Source organism: Macadamia integrifolia, chromosome 6 (assembly GCF_013358625.1).
Source record: "Macadamia integrifolia cultivar HAES 741 chromosome 6, SCU_Mint_v3, whole genome shotgun sequence".
Classification (NCBI taxonomy): Eukaryota; Viridiplantae; Streptophyta; class Magnoliopsida; order Proteales; family Proteaceae; genus Macadamia; species Macadamia integrifolia.
In genome coordinates this window covers 20470309-20495191 of record NC_056562.1, presented here as the reverse complement: position 1 = coordinate 20495191, position 24883 = coordinate 20470309, and the positions used below count along the sequence as shown (strand labels likewise).

Below are 24883 nucleotides of genomic sequence, written 5' to 3'. Positions count from 1 at the left end.
TCCACATACCCTACATCCCTGCCATTACATTAACTATACAACAGACTATCATGTGTATGGAACAAAGCCCTATACTCTCTTCATCAATCGACGACAACATCGATCAGAGTGGCGACAGTTTCTTCATACCATGTGTAGAGTCAATGATACTCAGCCCCATCAAGTTCCAGCCCCTCTTCTTCAGACTGTTGATTCCGCATGGGAACTTCATCAGAACGGTCGTCTTCCTTGTCCTCGTCTCATCCCTCTTATGGACGCCTATGACGATTGGCTCATTGATAAGGCAGCATTCTACCCTTATAGCAGTTCTTCGGATCCAGATACTGATTGAGTATGTGTGTGTATTGTGTATTGAGTATATTGAGTATCTTGTATTAAGTATGTGTGAGTATGTGTAAGTATCTTGTATGTGTGAGTATGTGTAAGTATCTTGTATTGAGAATGTGTATTGAGTATGTACTCTCCGTATGTAAGGCACGTATGCTGACAGTCCCGACATACGATCCCACAAGCATGTATGTAAGGCACGTATGCCGACAGTCCCGACATACGGTCCCACAAGCATATGAAGTCCATGTGAAGTCCATGTGAAGTCCATGTGAACTTAGGTCCCACATGTCTCACATGTCTCTTGTATCCTTGGCTATTTAAAGCCCCTCAGTTAATGGATTTGGGCAGAGCCCGTTTGATGTACACCATAGAGAAAAGAATTTTCTCCAGCAGTCAAACCTTCGCTGATAGTTGTTATAAACCTGGTTGGGCTTTTATGATCGTCCTGGGGGAGATGGTCAGCTTCCTTAGGTGTCCGATCCTTTTACAGTTTCTGATTGCCTCTGCGGGCTGGTCCCCTTCTTTCACGGTGGCCTCTGGCGTCTCTTTGGTGGATGTCTCTACGGTCATTACCATCTTTGGCATCCTCCTTTTTGTGGTCTACGAATCGGCCCAGATATCCTCTTAGGATCATTCCTTCTATTTCTACCTTCAGGTGCCAACAATCTTCATTATCGTGGTCGTGGTCCCTACAGAAGTGGCAATATTTGTCCATGTTGCGCCTCTCAGGATGTCGTCCCATCTTTCCTGGCCACTTCATGGCTCTGACATCTGGGGAGTCTTTTATCTGCATTAGCACGTCCATCCGTCTCCAGTTTAGGGGCACATATCTTTCAAATTTTTTCGAAGGACTGGGTGCCCGATCACGTTTGGACTTTTGTCTCTTACCCTCGGAAGGCTTATCATCACCTCTTGAGGTCCTTTTCATCCCTGCCTTCCCTTCAACTTCTTCATCAACTTGAAGGGTTTCTTCCATTTGAATGTAATTGTCGCACCGAGCCCTCAACTTAGCTAGGTTCCTCGGTGTATGCTTCACCAAATACCTTTTTAGCTCTTTATCGTTGATGCCTCCCAACAGGGCTATGAACTCTTCCTTCGGGTCCAGACCTCTGATCGTGATCTTCTCTTGCTGGAAGCACTTCATGTAATTTCGCAGTGACTCTCCTTCATGCTATTTGACATTGGTCAGGTTCAATATAGTCTTTTGAAGGGGTTGGCTACTGGAGAATCCATTCACGAAGAAGTAACTCAAATCACTGAAGCTGTGAATTGATTTCATCGGCAAGCGGTTATACCATAGCCTTGCCGCTCCTCTGAACGTCAAAGGCAAGGTGCGACACATGATGTTTTTCGACACCTGGTGGAATTGCACCGCGACCTTGAAGCCTTTAAGATGATTGACGGGGTCCCCCGACCCATCATATGTGTCATACTTAGGCAGAAAAAACCCAACTGGGAGCGGATCCCTCATTACCTCATCATCTAGAGCCGTGTCATTGGTGAGATCTGGCTCGCGAGTTCCTGTCTGGTTCAACCCTAGGTCTTCATGTCCCTGATCATCTCCTTGGCGCGGTTCTTTATGTCTAGCCCCTATGGCGTGCCGCGTCCTTCCTTTGGATGCGGGGCCCTCCCTTGTTGCTCAGTTTTGAGGATTCTGACCTGACCTTATCAACCCTGAGCTACTTCAGTCCTTGTCTTGAACTCGTTTAGGCTGGACATGGGAGCCTCTTGCTGCCCCATTGGTCTTCTGAGAGACGACCTTGGAGACCACCTTCATTATCTCGGCCATTCGGTCATAATTCTCCTAAAGGGTGTCGAACTGCTCCCTAGACACATACTCCTACGCCCTAGGAGGGGGTGGAGGATTATTGTCTCTACACACCGAATGTCCAATCGAGTGCTGGTACCTCATGGACCCTTCCCGATCATTGTTTCCCTGTTCTTCACGATGTCCACCGAGGGGGGGGGGAGAGATTCTGAAGGTTCCCCCTCATTCATATTCATACTCGGCACTACTCTTGTTTTCTTATGATTGTAGGTATTCCCCATCATTACTCTGTCGTTCCCACAGACGGCTCCAATTTGTTACTGTCGAAAATCTGTATGAGGCTGAGCACCGATCCTGCACAAGAACAGAAGGCAGAGGCCCGAAGGTGTCTCCGATATTAGTCCCTCCGACGCACAAGTTAGAGACTGGCCGAATGGTGTTTTCACATGAGTAATGGTGTGAGCGTATTGACTTACCTTTTCTGCCTTTTAGGGTTCCTTCTTGTAGGATTACCCCCTTTCTTAGTCCTACTAGGATACGTCTTCCTTCCTTTGTCTGGAATATTCCCTATCTGGGTATCCCCTCCTCCTCACGTAGTTAGAGTCCTTGCGGCCTCCATTAGTTGAGGGGAACTCCCGTCTCCCCCTCCTTTTGATCTTCGGAGTTATGGTCATAGTGGGTATCCCTCGGTTGGGGGCACCGCGTGTCCTTCCCTCGGATGCCATGTGCTCTTGCTTCACTGGATGACTAATCTGGGCGTATCACACAACTTCCTAGTGATTAGAATTGCGTAAAGGTTGATAATGGAGAGGGGGCCATTGGAGGAGAACTAGAACCAGAAGAGGGTAATCTCCAATGGCACTAATGTCATCCCTGAGCTACTGAGCAGCTATTCTCACTAACCTCTTCTTTTTTATTTATCTATTAAATTTTTTTCTAATAGTCAAAAACCTCTTCACACGGTGGCTGGTGGCGAGTCTGGCGACAGAAAAAATTATCCTGGATATGGACCAAATAGTGACCCTAGGGTGAGGTGACCTAAGGATGTGTGCCTGAGTCATCTCAACCCTAGGATTACTTTTTGATCTGTGGGATCTTTGGAGAGGAGCTAAAATAGGATACCATATTATTGGGGTTGGAATCTCTACCCACATGACTAGGTAGTGATCACTAAAGTAAATTTCCTTCCTAACTAACACAACTATAAACAAGGGAGATTTCAATTTCATTGCAAAACTGCTCATGTGAGGAGGCACCCCACTTTTTTTTGGTAGAAAGGAGGCACCCCACTTAGGGTAGAGAATCTTGACTAATTATATTCCGAGGAGAAATTTCTGTACAAAAGTGTGACCTACACCAATGTAGGGCCCAATGAGAGTGCAAGAGGAAACATCAACAGAGACGTTATTTTCGATTTTCATTGTGAGCAAAATGATAGCCCCCTACTAAGTTGGGTTGCAACAGCTACACTCCCGAACAGTCCTTTTCCTCTATTCTTTAATAACTGAATGTAGAAAATAGAATTTACCCCCAAAAGAAAAAGAATGTGGAAATTTGCCAAAAATGACAAGTTTTCTAGAGGCTTTGCTTTCATTATAATTAAGGACAGTTTTTATGTTATGGTTGGAGGGTGTTAATGGGTCAAGTGGTTCAGTTTTGGTTATTTGATTTAGTTTTGATTTGATTTATATCAACTCCAAAATCTAAAATTGAATTGAAACGAGAATAGAATCACATTGTCAAAACTAGAATTGAATGGACTTGGTTCAGTTTTAGTTTTTACTCGATTCTTTATTTGGCTTTATATTCAGGTAAGGTCTAATTTTAAGTATTTAGGCCAACTTTTTACATTTTCATCAAAAAAAAAAAGAAAAAAAACCCTTATTCGTAACTTTTTTACCTTTTTTTAAACATTAAAAAGATACAAGAAATTATCATCCACATTGATTGAAATAGTAAAAAAGAATGTAGTTTTAGCCTATTCCCTATTTGGTCTAAAAATAGATAATTTGATTCGGTTCATCAGTTTTAGTCATCAAATCGAAACCAAATCGAATTGAGAAAAGATTCTAGCTTTCTAAATCAAAACCAAAATTGGTTCATTTGGTTATGTTTTAAATGGCCGGTTTTGATTTCGATCTTAAATTGACACCCTTAATCTATTTGGTTGCTCAATTTTTGAGAAATAGGTTCTCTATATTTCTTTGGGAGATGGTGGTGGCGAGGTGGTGGTAGGGAGGAGTGGTGATGGTGGTGGTGGTGGCAAGTCATGGTCGTGAGGAGGTGGTGGTAATGGCAGCAACGGGATGGTGGTGGGAGGTGGCTGTGGTGCTTGCGATAGTAGGGTGGTGGCACGGTGGTGGTGAAACCATTAGAAGGATGGTATTTTTATTTTAATATGAAATTATTGCTTTGTCTATCAAATTAACCATGTGATCATTTAAATTCCACTTGAGTGTTTATTTGATTTCATTTTCCCTCCTATTTAGGCCGACATGCACAAATATCAACAAAGATGTGATTTAATTCTTGAAAAATGTAAATTGACTCAGCGGCACTACCCCAGTTGCCTCCAAACAGCTTCCCATTGACCTATGTGCTAACATAGTGGCCACACAAGCGGACAATGTTCTCTTGCCCCTTTAATAAATAATAAGTAGGGTAAGGGTTTGCTGCCAGGCTGCAAAACCCCTAGAATAGCATGGGGCCAATGGGAGTGTGCACAAGGACATCCAAGGGGAGGGGCTGGGTGGTCATTTTCACTACCCCATCCCCTTGTAAGAGGGTGTTTTAACGCTTCATCTGTTCATTTTTTGTAATTACAAACCATAACAGAATTTTATTTCAAACGGTCTTTTACATACACTAACAAATTATTCCCCCTCCTTCCTCCTTTCCCCTCTGGCACACAATTACACCACTGTACCAGCCTCTCCATTCACTCTTTTATCTTCTTCTTCTTCCCCTCCTTATTGCTGTTACATATCATAACATACATTAGAGAGAACACCTTCAACTTCACCCATCTTTGTCTAGAAATGGTTATTATGATCATCTATTTCATCTCCCTTCCCGATGCCATGAATTTGTGCTCCCTACATCAATCTTGGGATAATCTCTGATCTCAGGATCATACAGCTTGATGAGACATCCTTATCCGACGTCGATGGAATACAGAGAGCTATGGCTGATGGGGGCATAGAGTTGGCTATGCACCTCATTCCTTGGGCACATGGGTGCTTTCTCACCTTGAGGCACCATTTTTCTCCAAATTCAGTCTTTGGGTTTGTCGTGAACCCCAACATTATTGAAGACTGGATTGGGTTTGCCACTGAGAGAAACGTTGAGGAGCTCAATCTTGCTTTCTTCGACGAAGATCCATTTACGACCATTTGCATACCAAGGTTCACTATGCCTGAAATTTTCTACAGCCTTGGATGAGGATCCCACAAAGTCTTTGAGCTCGAACTTCTGCCATCTAAGAGAACCTAATTTCCAGAACTTTTGGGACATCTATAACAACTTACGCTATCTGAACAATTTCTGAGGCTTTCGGAACATTTTGGAGTACTAATATAGCTTGTATAATTGGGTCAGAAGCTCTGTAAGACCACTCCATTTCTCAACAAAGAAATTCAAGAAATCCATTTCGCAATGGGTGCGCAGAAAATGCAGTCATCTCAACCATCTTAAGACAGTTAAGGGGCCATTTTGGTTGTCTCCAAAACCCATCACAGCTCGACAGAAAGTTGAAACACAAAAAATCCTGAAACCAGATGTAAAATACAACTTGGTCAATCGAAAGCTTGTGAATACTAATTAGAAGTAATTCATCCAATTAATGAATCAATACTATAATATCGAGATGACTCACATGCACTGTCCTCATGAATCCCAACATAATGGAGAGAGTTCTAAGATTAGGTACCAATGCAAGCAAACATATTATTCCCAGTAGCTCATAACCTTCCACGCAAGACTTCAACGTCAAATGCATAGAGTTTTCAACTGCAATGGTGGCTCATGAAAATAGCGGTAATTGGAAGGCAAAACCTGCAGACATGAATAGATGGATCTTTCATTTTCTCATGGACATTTTAAGAGCTAGTCAATCCAAAGGAAAGCATCTTATGTTCAAGTAATTTTTTAGATCTCCAAGGGGAGCAAGAAAGATCTCCCAAGGAAATTTATGCAGAAAAAAAATCAGATAATATGCATCTAAAGTCCAAATTCCAATAAACATTTTTATTATCAGTTGGTTACCATATCAGAGAATGGATTTCAAATAACTACAAGAACAATAACAATAAAAGATCATACATGTAAGGGAAACATACCTTGTGCATGTAACTGCACAGTTTAAGCATCCTGACCTGCTTGAGAAAACATCATGCCCTTAACTGTCTTGAAATGGTTTAAATGATTGCATTTTCTGCCAACCATTGCGAAATATATTTCCTGAAATTCTTGTTGAGAAATGGACTGGTCTTACAGAAAGTAATCATCAAGCCAAACAAGCTTCTGACTCAATTTTTAGTGGCTATACTAGAACTCCAAAATGCTCCGAAACCCTCAGAAACTGTTCATATAGCATGAGTTGATGTCCTAGAAAGCTCAGGAAATTAGATTCTTAGGTGACGAGTTCAAGCTCATACATTTTATAGATCCTCCAAGGCTGTATAAAAGTTCAGGCATAATGAACCTTGGTAAGAAGAGGGTCGGAAATGGATCTTCCCCGAAGTCAAGATTGAGCTCTTCAACGTTTCTCATGGTGGCAAATCCAATCTATTCTTCGATAAATTTATGGTGCTGGAGTTCACAACAAACCCAAATAATGTATTTGGAGAGAAATTGTGCTTCAAGGTAAGAAACCACCCATTTGACGTGCCCAATGAACCAACTCCTTCGGACAATTTTCAGGTGTATAGCCAACCCTGTTTCTCCATCAGCCAACAATTTGTGTATTCCATCGATGTCCGAGAAGGAGGTCTCATCAAGCTATATGATCCTGCAGTGGGACCAGAGATTATCCCAAAATCAATGCAAAGAGCAGAGATTCATGGCATCAAGAAGGGAGTGGAAAGAGATGATCATAGTGACCATTTATTGACATAGATGGGAGAAATTGAAGCTGTTCTCCCTAATATCTGCCATGATACATAGCAGCAAGCAGAAGGAGAAGAAGAAGCTCAAAAGTGGGTTTGAGGAAGGAAGAGTGAAGTGAATGGAGAGGCCAGCACAGTGGTACTTATAATGCTAGAGGGGAGAAGAGGAAGGAGAGGGATTATACACGGGGAGAACGTTCCTCGTTTTAACAGCTAGGCATGGTTTATGGCATTGGGGTTTTTTCCTTTTGAGTAGATGAACGGTAATATTCTCCATGGTGATGAACAGCTGTGCAATAACGGCAGTGGTGTCGTCATTCTCTGACAAAAAGGAAATCTCTTGAAATCTCTATTAACGACCATTTGCAGAGCATCCTCATTGGTCTGTTCAAAACATAAGAGACAACTCACTCTCTCACACACACACACACAAACACTCATATAAAAGGAAGTCTGTGGGAATTAGGACCACAGGAACGAAAGACCACAAGCATGAAAGGACATGGCTTCAGAACTAGACCATTTCTACTCAAAACTTGCTTAAACCAAAACAAGGCAATCTCTTTAACTTCCATAGGCGAGGGAATGTGCACATGGAGAACATTCCTTGTTTTAACAGCTAAGCATTGTTTATGGCCTTGAGGTTTTTCCCTTTTAAGTGGATGAATGGTCTCCGTGGTGATGCATTTACAGCTGTGCACAATAACAGCTGTGGTTTTGTCATTATTGACGAAAAGGAAGTCTCAAATTCTCTCGAAATGCCCATATGCAGAGCCCTATTGGTCTGTTCAAAACATAAGAAACAAACACACAACACACACCACACACACATAAAAGGAACTCAGTTGCTTTTAGCACCACAGGCACGAAAGACCACAAGCATGAAAGGATATAGTTTCAGAACTAGTCCATTTCTACGAAAAACTTGATTAAAACAAAACAAGGCAATCCTTTCAACTTCCGTGGGAGACGGACGTGCACATGGAAAATGTTCCTTGTTGTAACAGCAAGGCATGGTTTATGGCATTGAGGTTTTTCCCTTTTAAGTGCATGAACATTAAGATTCTCCGCAGTGATACATTTACAGCTGTGGTTTCGTCGTTATTCTCTGACAAAAAGGAGATCTCTTGAAATGTCCATATGCATCAGAACTAGACCATTTCCACTCAAAACTTGCTTAAACCAAAACAAGGCAATCTCTTTAAATTCCATAGGAGAGGAAATGTGCACATGGAGAACGTTCATTGTTTTAACAGCTAAGCATGAGGTTTTTCCCATTCAAGTGGATGAATGGTCTCCATGGTGATGCATTTACAGCTGTGCGCAATAACATCTGTGGTTTTGTCATTATTGACGAAAATGAAGTCTCTTGAAATCTCTCGAAATGACCATATGCAGAGCCTCATTGGTCTGTTCAAAACATAAGAAACACACACCAGACACACATAAAAGGAACTCGGTGGCTTTTAGTACCACAGGCACGAAAGACCACAACCATGAAAGGATATAGTTTCAGAACTAGTCTATTTCCACGAAAAACTTGCTTAAAACAAAACAAGGCAATCCCTTTGACTTCCATAGGAAACGGAATGTGCACATGGAAAACATTCCTTGTTTTAACAGCAAGGCATGGTTTATGGCATTGAGGTTTTTCCCTTTTAAGTGCATGTACAGTAAGATTCTCTGCAGTGATGCATTTACAGCTGTGCAATAACGGCTGTGGTTTCGTCATTATTCCCTGACAAAAAGGAAATCTCCCGAAATCTCCTGAAATGACCATATGCAGAGCCTCCTCATTGGTCTGTTCAAAACATATGAAACAACCACTCCCTCTCTCACACATACACACACAAACACTCATATACAAGGAAAGTCTATGGTTATTAGGACCACAGGCACGAAAGACGACAAACATAAAAGGACATGGTTTTAGAACTAGACCATTTCTACTCAAAACTTGCTTAGACCAAAACAAGGCAATCCCTTAAACTTCGGTAAGAGACGGAATGTGCACATGGAGAACGTTCCTTGTTCTAACAGCAAGGCATGGTTTATGGCATTGAGGTTTTTCCCTTTTTAAGTGGATGAATGGTAAGATTCTCCACAGTGATGCATTTACAGCTGTGCAATAACAGCTGTGTTTTCGTCATTATTCTCAGACAAAAAGGAAATCTCTTGAAATCTCTCTTAAAGACCATATGCAGAGCCTCCTCATTGGTCTGTTCTCTCTCTCTCTCTCTCTCTCTCTCTCTCTCTCACACACACACACACACACACACACACAGAATCATATAAAAGGAAGCCTGTGGGTATTAGTACCATAGGCACAGAAGACCACAAGCACGGAAGGACACAATTTCAGAACTAGATCATTTATGCTCAAAACATGCTTAAACAAAAACAAGGCAATCCCTTTAACTTCTATGTCACTATCTCAGATTTTTTTTTTTTCTTGAGGGCTGTGTTTTTATGATAAAATCATGGATGAGGAAAAAAATTCATTTGATAAAATTAAGGAGAGTTTTCCCTCTCAGTGATTGAATCCAAAACACACTTAAAAACACATTTTTTTTCATATTATGCTCTTTAATTTTTTTTCATATTTAGATGTTTCTAGCTTAGTTTCATCCCACCTTTCATATTAAGGCATCTTGGAGTACTTTGAGAATTGCTTCTTTAGCTTGTAATCAGCTAAGAACTTATGGATAGCACAGACACCCACTAATCCCACTAAGGATTAAGGATATTCTAGATTTTTACTTGCTCTGTTCCAGTCAGAGTGCCTAAAATTAACTAACACACACTTTACTACATTTATGTAAATATATGGATTATGGTTCTATAAAAGGAAGTCAACTCCTAGAAAAAAAAAAAAAGGGCAACGCTTTCATACATGTTCCTTACCAATAAACAACCACATTTACTACCAAAATTTAGTTGAAACATATAATAAATATGTAATTTATGAACCTTTTTTTTTTGGGTAAACAAATTTATGAACTTTATGTATATTAAACACTGCATCATTGTATGGAAGTCCCGAGTATTTCTTAATTGTAATGCACAATTTACAGTAATTGAGCTTTCCACAATAATACATCATTCAAGAAAATCTGATATCACAAGCCCTTACACTCCATCGAAATCTTTGGCAAGTCCACTCAGTGAAGTAGATCGATTTTATGAGAGAAAGTACAGCAGCAAAAGGGGCCCCAATCGATCTAAGGCTGGTCCAACCAGTCCAACTTATTGGGGACAGCTGTAGAGCATTAGAATAGCTCTACCGATTTGAATTTTTGGAGTTATTTTTCTCCTATTACAGCCTTAGTAAGCAAGCAATGAGGAAGTCTTCTACTCCTTGTCAAATAGCCATTAGTTGGAGTATTCTGAAATTCTTGGATAGCAAGATACTTGGATAAGCAAGGAGTATCAACTGAAATTTCTAGAAGGCTTAGTTTCCTTCTTTTTCTAAAGTTATTCTTTGTAATTAGTCGCTTGCATTCACAGGCAACTTAGTTCCAGTTTAAGAGGTTAATAGTTTCCTTTCATGTTTTATTTCCTTTTCTCCATAGTTTCTATTTTATTTTCTTACCTTTTTCGAGGCAGACCCTTTACGTTACGAAAAAATTTAAATGTTGTTGTTGTTGTTGTTGTTGTTGTTGTTTGGAAGCAGACCCTTAAGAGGTCCCCGATGATTTGAATAGATAATTGAAGGTTTGCTTTGTGCAAGTTATGGTCCTATGAGAAGCTGATTGACTGTGAGAGTCAAGGGTGAGATGCCAGGCTGAGATAGACATCCCTATCCCCTCTTTCTCTTGCCATCAATCTCACCTCTCTCCTTTCTTAATTCTCTGATTTCTAAGTGTTAAAAGCATTGCCTAAGATCAGTGTGAAGCCTGAATACAAGCCCCAACACTTGCTGAGATCTGAGAAGACATTCTCAAGACCGAGGCCCTGTTTTGGTGCCAGATCTCCCTGATCCCAGAACCTTTGGAGGCCATCTTTTGTGGACTTATTGGGACCCCCCCCCCCCCCCCCAAATAGGCCACACGACCAAGGATTCAAGGCCACTATTGAGGCCTAGTTGTTGGAATATCAGAAATCTGCACCTTTGGGTGCCCTAAATCAAGATTCCTTCTATATGAGAGTTTAACCATAAATTCTGCCTCAGTTTTTGAGGGTTGATTAAAGTCATTATAGATTACCCTCGACCAGAATTTGGAGCTTTGATGCAGTTAGGCAAAGGATATTTAGTTACTTTTTTTTAGTTTGATTTATTTCCTTTTTAAAATAGCTTGGGAATCAAGCTTTATTTGATTTGGATTCCATATTTGCTTCAGTTTTAGAATAGGAAAGTAGGTTAATTCTAAGTCTTTAAATATCAGCTTGCACCCAATGATTTAGGGGGATTTTTGAAGAATTGAATGAATGTATGCCTGATTGGACCATGGCTGCTGTGAGGCTTGCATAGCCCTCTCTCCTTCATTGATCTTCTTCTTCTTCTTTCTAATTCTTCCTTACTTTCTTGCTGTACTTCCCCTTTATCTGGAACTATTCTGTTTATGGTGATAGTTGCAGCCCTACACAAGCTCATCGATCTCCTTTGTGGTTGATCTGCATTGGCTGAGGCTTTGGTCAAAGGTTCTCCCCCCCAGGCAAGCCTAGCCCTCAATTCTCACCTCTAACAACTCAACCTACTGAATAATTCAACCTATCTCCACATCTGAAACCATAACTACCGCCAGTTTCAGTTGTAGGAGCCTTCCCTAGCCTCATACCTGACTTCCTGGTATGATTAATGCTTGCATCTGATAGCATTGTAATAATGGGTTTTAGGGAAGTGTCAGTTACCAAACGGATCCTAAGGGGTTTAATAGTCTTTGTAATTCTCTAGAACTTTTTCTCCATTATTATAAATAAAGAGGGCTCGTGTCATATTTGACACAAGTCATTACCCCATCCAACATGGTATCAAAGCCATAGGATCCGAAACCCTAAGGGCTCTCCCTCTTCTCCATCTCAATCTCTCTTTTTAGTTTCACTCTCTCTCCCAACGCCTCCTTCCATCTCTCTTCATCTGCTTCTCTCTCGTGGTGGGAGCTTCTTAACCCACCAAGAGGACTTCTAGACTCCATCCATCCTTCCCCGAGGCTCTTAGACTCTCTTTTACAATGATCTGAGAGATGTAGATCCTTTTTCCATTGATTTTTCAGGGATTTTCCCTTGAAATCTTTTTTTCATTGCGACCATGCTTTTTACCTGCTCAATGCTCCGATAGTCTTGATGTTTGTTGCGATTGGTGCTCCTTATCCTTATAGTGGTATGTACTAACCACTTTTCCGTTTGAGGTCTCTATTCTAGAGCTATCCCTAAAATCGATTTCTTAGGTTTTTTTATCCTTTATCAATTATTGGGTTTTCTAGCAGTTTTCTGAGTAGTAGGTGCTTTCTCTATCTCTGGCTAGTGTTCTTCTATTTGCACAGCCCCCTTAAGTAGCAAACATGTCTACCAGTTCATTTGATTTTACTGGCGGAGACACCATGGCACTTCTTACCTTTCCTCCTTGTGCTATCAAGCTTGATGGCACAAACTACCCTATGTGGTCACGCTCAGTCTACATCTCCATCAAGTCCCGTGGCTATTACGAGTACCTCACTGAAACCTCGAAGCATCCAACCACCAGTCCTGAGATTGACAAGTGGTAGTGTGCCAACCCTCTGGTTATGGCTTTCCTTGTCAACTCCATGTTGCCACAGCTTTCACATGGCTATCTCCTTCTTGACTCCGCTACGAAGATCTAAAAATCTGTCTAGGATATCTATTCCCTGGTGGGAAATGATGCTCAAATCGTAGAGTTTCGCCAGAAGGTTCGTGATCTAAGGCAGAGAGGGCTCACTCTGTCACAGTACTATTATGAGTTGCAGAATTGTGGACTGAGCTGGACTTCTATGAGGAGTAAACTCCTTCCACCATTGTAGATGTCACCAGTTTTCAAGAGAGAGAGGACAAGATTTAGATCTATAACTTTCTGGTAGGTTTGAATGTGGAGTTTGATTAGCTGCGATCAAGGATTAAAGTATCGGTATCGATCTTCGTATCGGTCGGTCAAAATTAAGATACGTATCGGAGGGTATCGTATCGTATCGGAGATACACTAAGATACGCTAAAGATACACACATAAATGGATAGGAAACATTTTTTTAAATACTTTTGCATAAAGAATTTGTTAAAAAAAGCTATTGATAACATGTATTATGCATAAACACTAAATTGAGGGTATCGTACTAAGAATTGAAGGTCTGTAGTTATCCCATAAATGTAAAATCCTTGTTCCCAACCTTGATTTCCACTTTAGTTAGAGAGAAATATGGCTGACAGCAACTTTGGAACAAAAACCCTTCAAAAAATCGTTTTTTCTGAAAAATTACCCATATTGGCCATTATATGACCGTAGCGCCGATACGTATCGATACTCACCGATACATACCGATATATATCGATACTCACCGATACGTGCTGATATATACCGATACATACCTATCGATACATACCGATACTCACCGATACGTACCAATACATACCGAAACGTACATTTTACCTCAATTTTATATTTTTCATAGAGTCGTATCGAGGCATGTCGTATCGTATCGATGTGTATTAGTGGTATATTGATGCATATCGGTATGTATTATAGGATATATATATCGATATGAAATGATTTAAAAAATTCAATGTATCGTATCGGTGTGTATCGTATCGACCGACTAAATTTAAGATACGTATCGGAGGGTATCGTATCGGTATCAGAGATACTTAAAACCATGGCTGCGATCCTAGGTTTTAAGTCATGACCCCTTTCCTACTTTGGATTAAGCCTATGTTGTGATCCAACTTAAGGACAACCAACGTAACACTATGCCTCCACAGCCAGTTGCCAATCCTACTGAGAGATTTGCACTTGTCTCTGGCACTCAGTCCCTTAATGCAGCCCTAAAGTCTGGTGGCTCCTCTAGCAAGACCCTAATGAAGTGCAATTATTATGGAAAGGAGCATCACACCAAGGTGCACTGCTGGAATCTTAATGGCCGTCCTACTGCTACATCTGGCAAAAGGCGAGGGAAGGGTCGTGCCGATACTCCTGGGCAGGCCAACCATATTAAGAGCCTTAACTCTAACTCTTCTCCTAGCACCTCAGCATCTTGAGCTTACTGCCCTCTGGTGCCTTTTACCACGTTTGAACACTCTTGCACCAACCATTGTGAGCTCTGCTCATTCCACCCCTTCTGAGTCAGGTATCTCCTTCTGTGACCATACTATGTTTGTCCCTTCTACCCCTTGGATTATGACTCTGGGGCTTCTGATCATATGACAGGCTGCTTGCCTCTTTTCTCATAGTACAGTACCTGCTCGGGCAATGGTAAGGTCAAGTTGGTTGTACCCCTTCTTTATCCCTTTCTATTGTATTGCATGTTCATTCTTTTCCCACTAACCTTTTGTCCATTATTAATCTTACTTCCAATGTTAATTGCAAAGTTACCTTTTTCCTATCTTGTTGTGTTTTTCAGGATCTGGTGACAGGGGCAACGATTGGCTCTGGTAGGGTGCGTGGTGGTCTATCTGCTTTATGATGACTCGGCATTGGCCTTTGGTTAGGCTCTTCAGACATCTTCTACTAGGAGTGTCAATTCTAAGCCCACACCAGTAGGCCCGATCGAGCCCGACACGTTTATGGCCCAACTTGGAACGGCCTGTTTAATACTAAACAGGCGTTTACGGTGCAAGTAGCTAGCCTGTCGAGCACCCGACTGAACCGACACATTTATATGCTAGGCTTGGACCGACTCATTGTAGCCTGACCCCCTTTAATACTACATAAAATTCCTATTTTGCCACTACTAGTAAGAAAAAATTAAGTTTTCTTACCCTTTGCTTTGTAATAGGATTTGATTTAATTAAGCTTTATTTTGTAAGTTATAAAGATCATAATCTCATCTTTTTCTTTGTAAGAACCATAATCTCATATCATTTCCCTTTTTTATTAAAGATTTGCCTCACATATTTCTGGGCATTCAACCAACTTAAGAAAAGAATTTTAGGGTAGGCACGTTTAAAGCCCGTTTAGACTTAAATAGGCCCATAGCCCAGTTAAGACCTGTTTAAGGAAGCCTGATTAAAACCCGACACCGATCGGCCTGATTATAAACCGTACCATGCCCCCCAAAGCTAGGCCCGTTTACTTAAACAAGTGTTCGCGGTGCAAGGCTTCCAAGTGGGTCAAGCCCAATTAAGCCCGACCGAGACTGGCCCGGCTCAACCGGTTGACACCCCTATCTTCTACGTCACCTCCCATCTCTAATATAGTGGCATCGTCGATTAGGACATCCCCCTTTGGGAACTTTAGCTAGAGTTTTTTCTTCTTTAAAAAATTGTAATTCGAGCCAATTTTTTGTGAGGCATGTGTTTTGACCAATCTAACTTGGATCACTTATTCTATTTTTCAGGAAATAAAAATACCACTCCTTTTTCATTGATACATTCTGATATTTGGGGTCCTTCCCACTATATGTCTGACAATGGTTATCGATGGTTTCTTTTTTATTGATTGTCATTCTCAGACCACTTGGATTTATATGATGTGAGGCAAGGGTGAGACCTTCTATTGCTTTCAACAGTTTTACCGCATCTTTCAGACTCAGTTTGGTGCTACCATTAAGCTCCTTCGAAGCGACAATGGCCATGAATACTTTGAAGGGTCATTTTAGGCTTACCTTTCTGATCATGAGATGATCCATCAAACTAGTAGTGTAGATACTCTGGCTCATAATGGGGTTGTTGAGCGGAAGAATCACCACCTTTGTGAGGTAGCACGCTCTCTTATGTTTGAGATGCATGTTCCTCCCTAGTACTGGAGTGACGAAAATATTACTGTTGCCTTTCTTATCAATGGAATGCCTTCTCGGGTCCATTCCTTCCGCTCCCCTCTGTATCTTCTCCAAGGTTCTACTGCTTTTCTTGTTTCTCCTAAGGTATTCGATAGTGTTTGCTATGCTAGCGATCATCATCCTAATGGAAAGTTTGATCCCCATGGTCCTCGGGACATTTTTCTGGGGTATGCTCATACTCAAAAAGGCTATCGATGTTTTCATCCTCCCACTCGACATTGGTTTGTGACTGTGGATGTTGTCTTTCAAGAATCTGCATCATACTACACTGCAACATCTTGTCAAAGGGAATCTCCTTCCATTATGGAAGATGTGCCACCTTTTGAACTTGCAATCCTTGCCATTATCCCATTTTAGGGGGGAGAGTGACACTACTATTTCGCCTCGGCCAGAGAAACGTGTTTATAGTTGGAGACAGTAAATTCAGACCACTGCACATCCATCATCTACATTACTATGCCAGTTGTTTCCTCTCGAGCCTGATCTTATCCCATTGGACCTAGGAAATTTTCCTTTTGTTAATCCATCCCTTAAGCTACTTATTGTTGTTCGTAAAGGCACTAGGTTTGTACGTTACATCCTATTGCTAAAACTGTTTCTTATGACTCACTTTCTCCTGCCTACTATAGTTTTGTGTCTTCTCTTTCCTTTATGTCCATTCCCCACACCTAGCAGGAAGCGAGTGCAGACTCAGAATGGCAAGCCAACTATGGTTGAAGAGATGTAGGCTCTGAAAAAGAATGACACATGGGATCTGGTGTGTCTTCCCTCACAAAGGAAGAGAGTTGGGTGCAAGTGGGTCTTCATAGTAAAGCAGAAGGCTAATGGAACAGCGGATCAATATAAGGCCAGACTGGTTGCCAAGGGCTTCACTCAGACCTATGAGATTGACCACCACGAGAATTTTGCTCCAATTGCTAAAATGAACATAATTTGTGTTATCTTAACTTGTGCCGCCAACTTAAATTAGGATCGCTAGTAGGTAGATGTGAAGAATGCCTTCCTTTATGGGGAACTTGAGGAGGAAGTGCATATAGGCATTTCGGTGAAACAAAGCCGGGTTGGGCCGGATTTTTTAAAGCCCTAACCCACCCCTAGGTCCCCAAAACTCAACCCCAGGCCAAACCCAACCCTATCGGGTTAATGCTCAGCCCAACCCTACCGGGCTCAGTGTTGGGCCGGGTTGGGCCGGGTTGACCCTCGTGCAGAGCTCATTTATTTATTTTTTTTGGTTATTTTTTTTCCTACAACCAGGCCCAACTACTAGGGTAAACTTGAAAGAGTTTAAGGTCTTTATCTTTGTTTTAGCTGTAGATTACTTATTTATTGCAGCAAAATTATTGTTGCATGGGCTTTGTCTTGTTGACATTTTGTTATAAATCATTGCTTCTGATTCTTTATCACAATTAACCTCTAAAATAAGAAATGTCCTTTTATAGGCTGTGAACCAAGGAAGGGTTGTGGATCCTCATATAACGAAGTACTCAGTCAAGGTCTTGCCTATAAGTTCTAAAATTCATTTGCAATTCTATCAATTAAATTTCATCAGGTGCCTGTATTGGTGTGGTGATGGACCAAATTTCAGATAGCCCTTGTGTATACTTCTCTAATATAATGAGCTCTACACCCCCACTCTCACCCAAACAAAGTAATTTCAAATATTATGTATAAAAAAAAAAAAAAAAAAGAGCAATTGTCTAAACATCCTGTGTTTGTTCCAAATATCTGATTTCAGATCATAGCATTCTTTATCTACTGATCTACCAACAAGTGACAGGTGTTGCTATTGAAACCCCTTGGCAAAAAAAACAAAAATCTTCAGAGCAATTTAAACTTGCTACTTATTTTGAATCTCATTATTTACATCTGAAAACTTTGTAGACACAGGAGAGAGAGAGAATTGCCGTTGTGTGAGCTGGAATCACAAAAGATGTTGTAGCCTTGCAATTTTTTCCTCAATTTGGAGAGGGATTTGTAGGAGACGACGCAAACCCCAAGGAAAGGAAGGCCAAAGGGAAAGGGCAGCGCTTCCTTCTTTCATCTTTGTCTCTCAAAGATGGGTAGGGAGAGAACTTCGGGAGAGCTGAGAGGGATGGGGGAGAGAAATGCAGAAAGCGACCTAGAGGGATGAGTCAAGACAAGGGTTTTTGTTTTTTTGTTGTAAAGAGAACTAGGGTTTTAAATTTTAAAAATACATTATATACTAGTAGGGGAACACTATTACTCAAATAGATCAGGGTTAAAATTGGGCCAGGTTGGGCCGGGCCTAACTCTCAACCCAGGCCCAACCATCAGGGTTGGGTCGGGTTGGGTCGGGTTGGGCCGGGTTGACCCTCATAACGGGGTTAGATAGGGTTCAGGCAGGGCCAAATTTACACCCCTCTGCGAATTCCTCCTGGGTTCACTTGCTCCAAAACCCAAGGTATGCAAGCTGAAGCATGCATTATATGGGCTAAAGCAATCCCCTCGTGCTTGGTTCGGGCATTTGCATAAGGCTATGATTGCTACAGGCTACTCTCAAAGCAATGCCAACCACACTCTGTTCATCAAGAGATCTAATGGGAATACTGCTATCCTAATAGTCTATGTAGATGATATTGTTGTTACTGGTGATGATCTGGCAGAAATCTCTCGCCTCAAGAGATACTTAACTGAGGAATTCAAGATCAATGATCTAGGACAGCTTTGTCACTTCCTTGGCATTGAAACTACCAGGTCTTCTCATAGGATTTACTTGTCTCAGTGAAAGTATGTGCTTAATCTTCTTTCTAGAACAAGCATATTGGGGTGTAAGTCGACAGACACTACTATTGAAGCTAACGATCACCTGAGTAGCAAGGAGTGTGATCCTATGGATAAGGGGAGATATCAGAGATTAGATAGACGCTTGATCTATCTTCCCCATACACATAGTGACATAGCATTTGCCGTTAACCTGGTTAGTCAGTACATGCATAATCCCTACTCTACTCACATGGAAGTTGTGCTATGTATTCTCTGGTACTTGAAATATGCCCCTAGGACATGGCATCCATTTTTTCTCCTTATAGTCACCTTAGGGTGAAGGCCTTCATGGATGCTGATTGAGCAACTTCCCCTGATGACCGTATGTCTACTACTGGTTATTGCATCAATGTTGATGGTAAGCTTACTACATGGCGAAGCAAGAAGCAAGCCGTAGTTGCTCGCAAGTGCCGAGCAGAGTTTCATGCTATGGCATATGGCATTTGTGAGCTCCTATGGTTTCATGGTCTTCTCACAGATTTGGCTGTCCCAACCACCCTTCCTATGAAACTCTTTTGTTATGGTAAATCTTCCATTAGCATTGCTCATAACCCTAACCAATATGTCAAACCAAGCATGTGGAGATCGATCTACACTTCATCAAAAAGAAGTTAGATATGGGGTAATGTATTTACTATAGGTCTTAGCAGTAAGAAGTTTCATTTTATTATTTGCAAGTTGGGCATATGTAATATCTATGCACCAACTTAGGGGGGAGTGTTGTAATAATGGGTTTTAGGGAATGTATCAGTAGCCAAACGGACCCTAAGGGATTTAATGGTCTTTGTAATTTTCTAGAACTTTCTCTCCGTTATTATAAATAAAGAAGACTGATCCATATTTGGCACAAGTCATTACCCCATTCAACAGATAGGAACGTGAGTTACGATCTTGCTCTTCCAGTTTCAGCCTAGTTGGGTGTTTGATAGTTGAATTTCATCACTGGAGCTGCGAGACATCCACCGCTGGTTCGATTTGTTGATAAAGGCATAATTTCTGGTATTTTCATAAAATCCCTCATGTCCATAGAATACTTATATTGCATCTCCTCTTCAGTTAATTATAGATAACCCAGTTTTCCAAACTAAAATTACTGTTTCCCTTAGTCTTTTTTAATCCTTTTCACAAAGATTCTAAACGTGCTGAGAATTTACAAGATTGCCACTCAACCACAAATGTGAGTTTTCTATCACTATTGTGGGCCCATTAGCGACCCGATTTCTGTTTTGGAACCTGGATCCCCATCAGGCTTATTTAGTTTGTTCTGTGAGTTCTGGAATTACTTTTATTTGCCCTGAAATTTCCAGATTTTATTCTAAGTTCTGTCTCTGGTTTGGAGTTATTAGTAGTGTATTAATGTCAGTACCTGTGTTGGAGTTGTTAGATCCTATTTGGGGTTGGGTGTTCCAACTCTATCTTACATTACTCAGTAAGACATTTATCCATCAAGTACCAGACATATTTGTATAAGCCGAGTCTTGGAACAGCAATTTATTGTTCCTTTTGCCTTGCTCCTCTAAGACATGGAAAATAAGTATATGGTTTTGGCAGTCTGACCACCAACTGATCCAATTCAAGGTATCAGTGTCACTACTGCCATTATCTCAAACTAGAGTAACCAGTAGTCAGGTTCATCTAACTAGACTAATATTAGGTAGACTCGGGGAAAATGCAGATTTTTTTAATCAAATCAACAAGTCAACTAATGATTTGTGGCAAATTTAGCAACTGATCAAAAGAGAATGATTTTCTTGGGATGTGCTTGTTATTTCCAAACAGGGTTAGACTGCTACTTCCATTTGAAATGAGTGCTTTGTGGTTAAAAGCTTGTCTTTTCTTTTCCCAAGTGGATTGCATGTTCTGTCTCTACAGGGGATTACAAGGTTTAGGCTCCCATTAGATTGTTATTTTTTTTTTTTTTTTTTTCTTATATCTTAGTTTATTTATTGGGTTATTTACTTGGACACCCCTTGTACTATGACCAGATTGCTTGACACCCCAAAAGTTTAAAAAGTTTACTTGAACCACCCTTGTATTTAAGACTTATTACAACTAGCCCTGTTAGTTAGTCACCGTTTAGTGATGACGTAATGGGTGGAAAAAATCTTAAATGCCCAAACTACCCTTTAAGGGTAGTGAATAGACCTTTATACCCATTAACTAAAACAAGGGAAGATGCCTTCCCTTTTATCTCTTGACGAGATTGTCTTCAACCTCTTGTTCTTGTCGGAAATTGGCCCTACCCATCGCCAGCAATGCCAGCCACTGCCCTTTCTCTCTTCCTATCTCTACTCGAGCAATGACTTACAGATGTACGAATTCAACGTGTGTAGGTGCATGTGAAACCGCAGCCCAAAAAAAAACCCTAAATATCGAGAATCTGTATCAGGAAAACCAATCTATGACATAGGGTTTCCTTCTTTCCTTTAGGGCCCGTTTGTTTAGAAGGGAGTTGTGGGGTGGGATTGTTGAGCTGGGTATATTTTTGCACTTTTCCAAAATATAGCAAATCCAAAGGTGTTTGTTTTCTTAGGGGCGGGAAAGTGAGCAGACAACCCAATTTTCTTGTCGGCCCACGTGGCACGCAACTTCTCCCACCCCAAGCCTTCTCCAAGTCCTTTGAAATTAGTAGGTCTCTTGCAAGATTCCTTCTCTCTCTCTCTCTCTCTCTCTCTCTCTCTCTCTCTCTCTCTCTCCTTCCTCCCCGTCCCTATCTTTTTCAGCGAGATCTCTTGAGAGTCTGCTATTGCGGTCGCTGAAATGAATCTGCAGAAAGAGGGGTTTTATTTAAAAAAAAAAAAAAGATCAAAAAAGGCCATGAACTCCAACACCGAGAATGTTCACCCCCAGTGGATAGAATCTTCAGAGCTTCATCGACATTCCAAGCTGCAATCATTGAAAAAAACAATGCTAGAGGCTATGCATTTCACCCCACGATGCTGATGTGCAACCCCCATGGATCTCCTCATCTCCCTGGAATTTAGCAAGCCCTAGTTTTCCCTTTTTCCTTCTCTCCATCTCTCTCCTCCAACCAAACGCTGCTGGGGTGGGAACTTCCTCACTTTACCTCATTTTTACTTCCCTTGTCTTTCACCCCACTAACATATGGGTCCCATACTGACAACACTCCCACCCCCAACTCCCTTCTAAACAAACGGGCCCTTAGTAAATGGGCAACTCTCGTTCTTACCTCGTAGATCTCGTCTTTGATTTCTTATAAAAATGAAAAAGAAAAAAGCCAGAGGAAGATATAGATTTGTGCCAATTTTTTTTTCTTTGAAAGACATCAACTTGCAGTTTCAGTCACTAAATGGATATCTTTGTAGGTATTGATCTCTATGACTTTGAACTGTGCACATTTTGAGAGAGAGAGAGAGAGAGAGAGCCCAGAACAAACACTGCAACCTACAAGACCTAAGTCGAATACAAAAACAGATTACTCTGAAATTAAGAAAGGAGGAAGAATTATGACATTTGATTAAAACTATAACCAACCCTAGCCCAAAAGACTAATTACAGAAAGGAGAACTATACCAGACGGAGATTGCCATTAAAGACTACAGAAGTTGTGCCAGAAACATTCCATCACAGGCAAGATGGAACTAATAGCACTTTCTTTGCAAGACACACACACACACACACACACACACACACACACACACACTGTAGAAACGCAACCCTAAAACGATGCAGAAGATAATGGAAAAAACAAGAACAAGTAATGCACACAGATTTACGAGGTTCGGCAAAATTACCTACATCCCCGGTGATATGAGATCCTGCTTCACTATCAATGGAGAATAGGGTTACAGCGCTCGTCTCTCACACCTCTCAGCATTGCTTGCATTACAGAGAAAGAAACCCTCGCTATAAATATATAGCGAAAAACCCTAATCCGGAAAGTACACAATTGCCCTCAAATAAAAAATTCAAGCGGGGGCCTACTATGAAGGGGGGCCTCTTACCCCCTTGCAAACCCCACGGCCCGCTAACCGGTTAGCGAGACCATTGTCCTGCCTGTCGAGGTGTTGCACCAAGACTCCTTGGGTTAAACTGTGATGGAATAAAAGACATCGCACACCAACACACACACACAAACCCTAGTCCAATGCACCGATTGAATCATATAAGAAAACCATACTAGAATAGGTGATGAACAAACAGCCCAGGAGTGGAATTCATCGACGTTGTTGCAGAAGTGACCACGACAGACATCCTCTCACTAATTCACATCCCCCCCGGGTCATTGGTGATGGCAATTCCTTCTGGAATTTCTTCAATTCTCCACCGTAAGCACTACGACACCATTAACCGCAACCCTAACCTGCAACACTCCCCCACAAGAGAAATCAACCATCCCCTACCTCCCGGTAGTACCTACAACCTTCCCCTATCTTCACCGGGGAGTTGCAGCACTGAGCCTTGGCTGAAATTTCAGTCATGGTTTAAAGTATCTCCGATACCGATACGATACCCTTCGATGCGTATCTTAAATTTAACTAACCGATACGGTGACCAATACCGATACTTTAATCCTTGATCTTTAGAATATCTTAGTGTATCTCCGATACGATAGATACCCTCTTATACGTATCTTAAATTTAGTCAACCGATATAGCGACTGATACTAATACTTTAATCCTTGAATTTTCAGTCTTCTTCTTCACCTTTACCTTTAAAGGAAAGTTGATCATTTTACCTTTACAAGATTCAGTTAGATAACTCATAAGAGTAAAATAGTCTTTTCATTCCACCACTAACAAACAGACGAACAACATTAGGTTTCATGGGCTTCAAGTAAATTTTTCAAACTTTTGGGGTGTCAAGCAATATGGCCAATCTAGCCATAATACAGGGGTGTCCAAGTAATTAACCCTTATTTATTTATTTCTAAGATTTAGTATGATTGCATGGATATACTGGCAAGAAGAACAAAGTCATTGCACCATCTTAGGTATTAGATAAAAGTTGTGCAAGGGAGAAGACTTCTTTCATATCATTATGGGAGACTGCAGTTCCTTCTTACAAAAAAAAAAAACATAAATAAGGATCATGTTTAATACTTCATACATAGGCTTGCTCACAAAATAACAATAATTAGACTTTGCCAAGGGAATGCATGCATCAGACTCAGATCCCTTTCTCTCTCTCCAAAAACAAAAAATATGAGAAGATAGAAAGGTTTTTCCTATTCAAGAATGCTGGAAGTAAACTAAAAGAATCAAAACAAAAATGAAGATGGATTCGTGGGATCTGTGGCCTGTACCTTCAAGCCTTCTTTTTCCTAGCCGTTGTTGCTCTTGCGGCATTCGTTGAAGTAGGAGTCCTGCTCCTACCCCCGCTTGGCACAAGCCCACGCAGAACCGCAAGGATAGCAAAGCCCAAGAACGGGGAATACAACAGAAGAAGCTTGTCCGATGCCTTTCCCGAACCCATCAGTTCCCCTAAAATCGCAACCTGAGAATGCCCAACATAATAAACAGAGAATAAGGGAGAATCAGAGTCTTAATTCACCAGAATTTCTAGATCAACGATCTATTCACCTAGAAACCAACCATGGAAGTGGAAGTGGAGACGCCATAGATCAAGCAAGTGGTGCTGAACCAGGACTTCCTCGCTAGAATGGCGTAAAGGTTGGCAATGGAGAGAGGCCATTGGAGGAGAAGCTCAAGCCAGACGAGGCCTACGAAGAATCTGGGCTTCTCGCCGATCAGGTAATCTCCGTATTCACCGGCGTACCAGGACTTGAAGTCGACGAGGAAATCCGGAAACAGGTGCAGTGGCAGACAAGTCTGGGAGTCCATGAGCGGAGCTACCACTGCAATAACCAGGAAGAAGAGGAGAAGGATCGCATCCACCAGCTTGCACAACCCCATCGTCTTCGTCTTCTCCTTCTCCTTGTGTTAGAACTTGGAACAATAAACTATGAAAAGGCCTTCTCGCGACTTGGACG

General features: G+C 41.3%; 1 protein-coding gene across 4 annotated transcripts; it reads right to left on the bottom strand.

Moving 5' to 3' along the window:
• Positions 1-4907: 4907 nt before the first annotated feature.
• LOC122081626 lies at positions 4908-24873 on the bottom strand. Of its 4 annotated transcripts, XR_006141147.1 has the most exons (5): positions 24486-24872; positions 24197-24387; positions 6436-8970; positions 5973-6151; positions 4908-5864 (listed from the first exon to the last, which is right to left on the bottom strand). XR_006141147.1 is itself a non-coding variant. In XM_042648809.1 (3 exons), the coding sequence occupies exons 1-2, from the start codon at positions 24804-24806 to the stop codon at positions 24199-24201; spliced, it is 510 nt and encodes a 169-aa protein (XP_042504743.1). In that variant the 5' UTR covers positions 24807-24870; the 3' UTR covers positions 5889-6151; positions 24197-24198. The 4 variants fall into 4 exon arrangements, 1 of the variants encoding a protein (XP_042504743.1); XR_006141146.1 differs by lacking the exon at positions 6436-8970 and having other exon boundaries at positions 24486-24870; XM_042648809.1 differs by lacking the exons at positions 4908-5864; positions 6436-8970 and having other exon boundaries at positions 5889-6151; positions 24486-24870.
• Between the last annotated feature and the right edge of the window lie 10 nt (positions 24874-24883).

Bases quoted from the DNA above. Each gene is read 5' to 3' on its own strand.
- LOC122081626 (XM_042648809.1), bottom strand. From the start codon at position 24,806: ATGGGGTTGTGCAAGCTGGTGGATGCGATCCTTCTCCTCTTCTTCCTG. The intron at 24,388-24,485 runs GTTGGTTTCTAG...GGGCATTCTCAG, and splicing joins TCTCCACTTCCACTTCCATG to GTTGCGATTTTAGGGGAACT.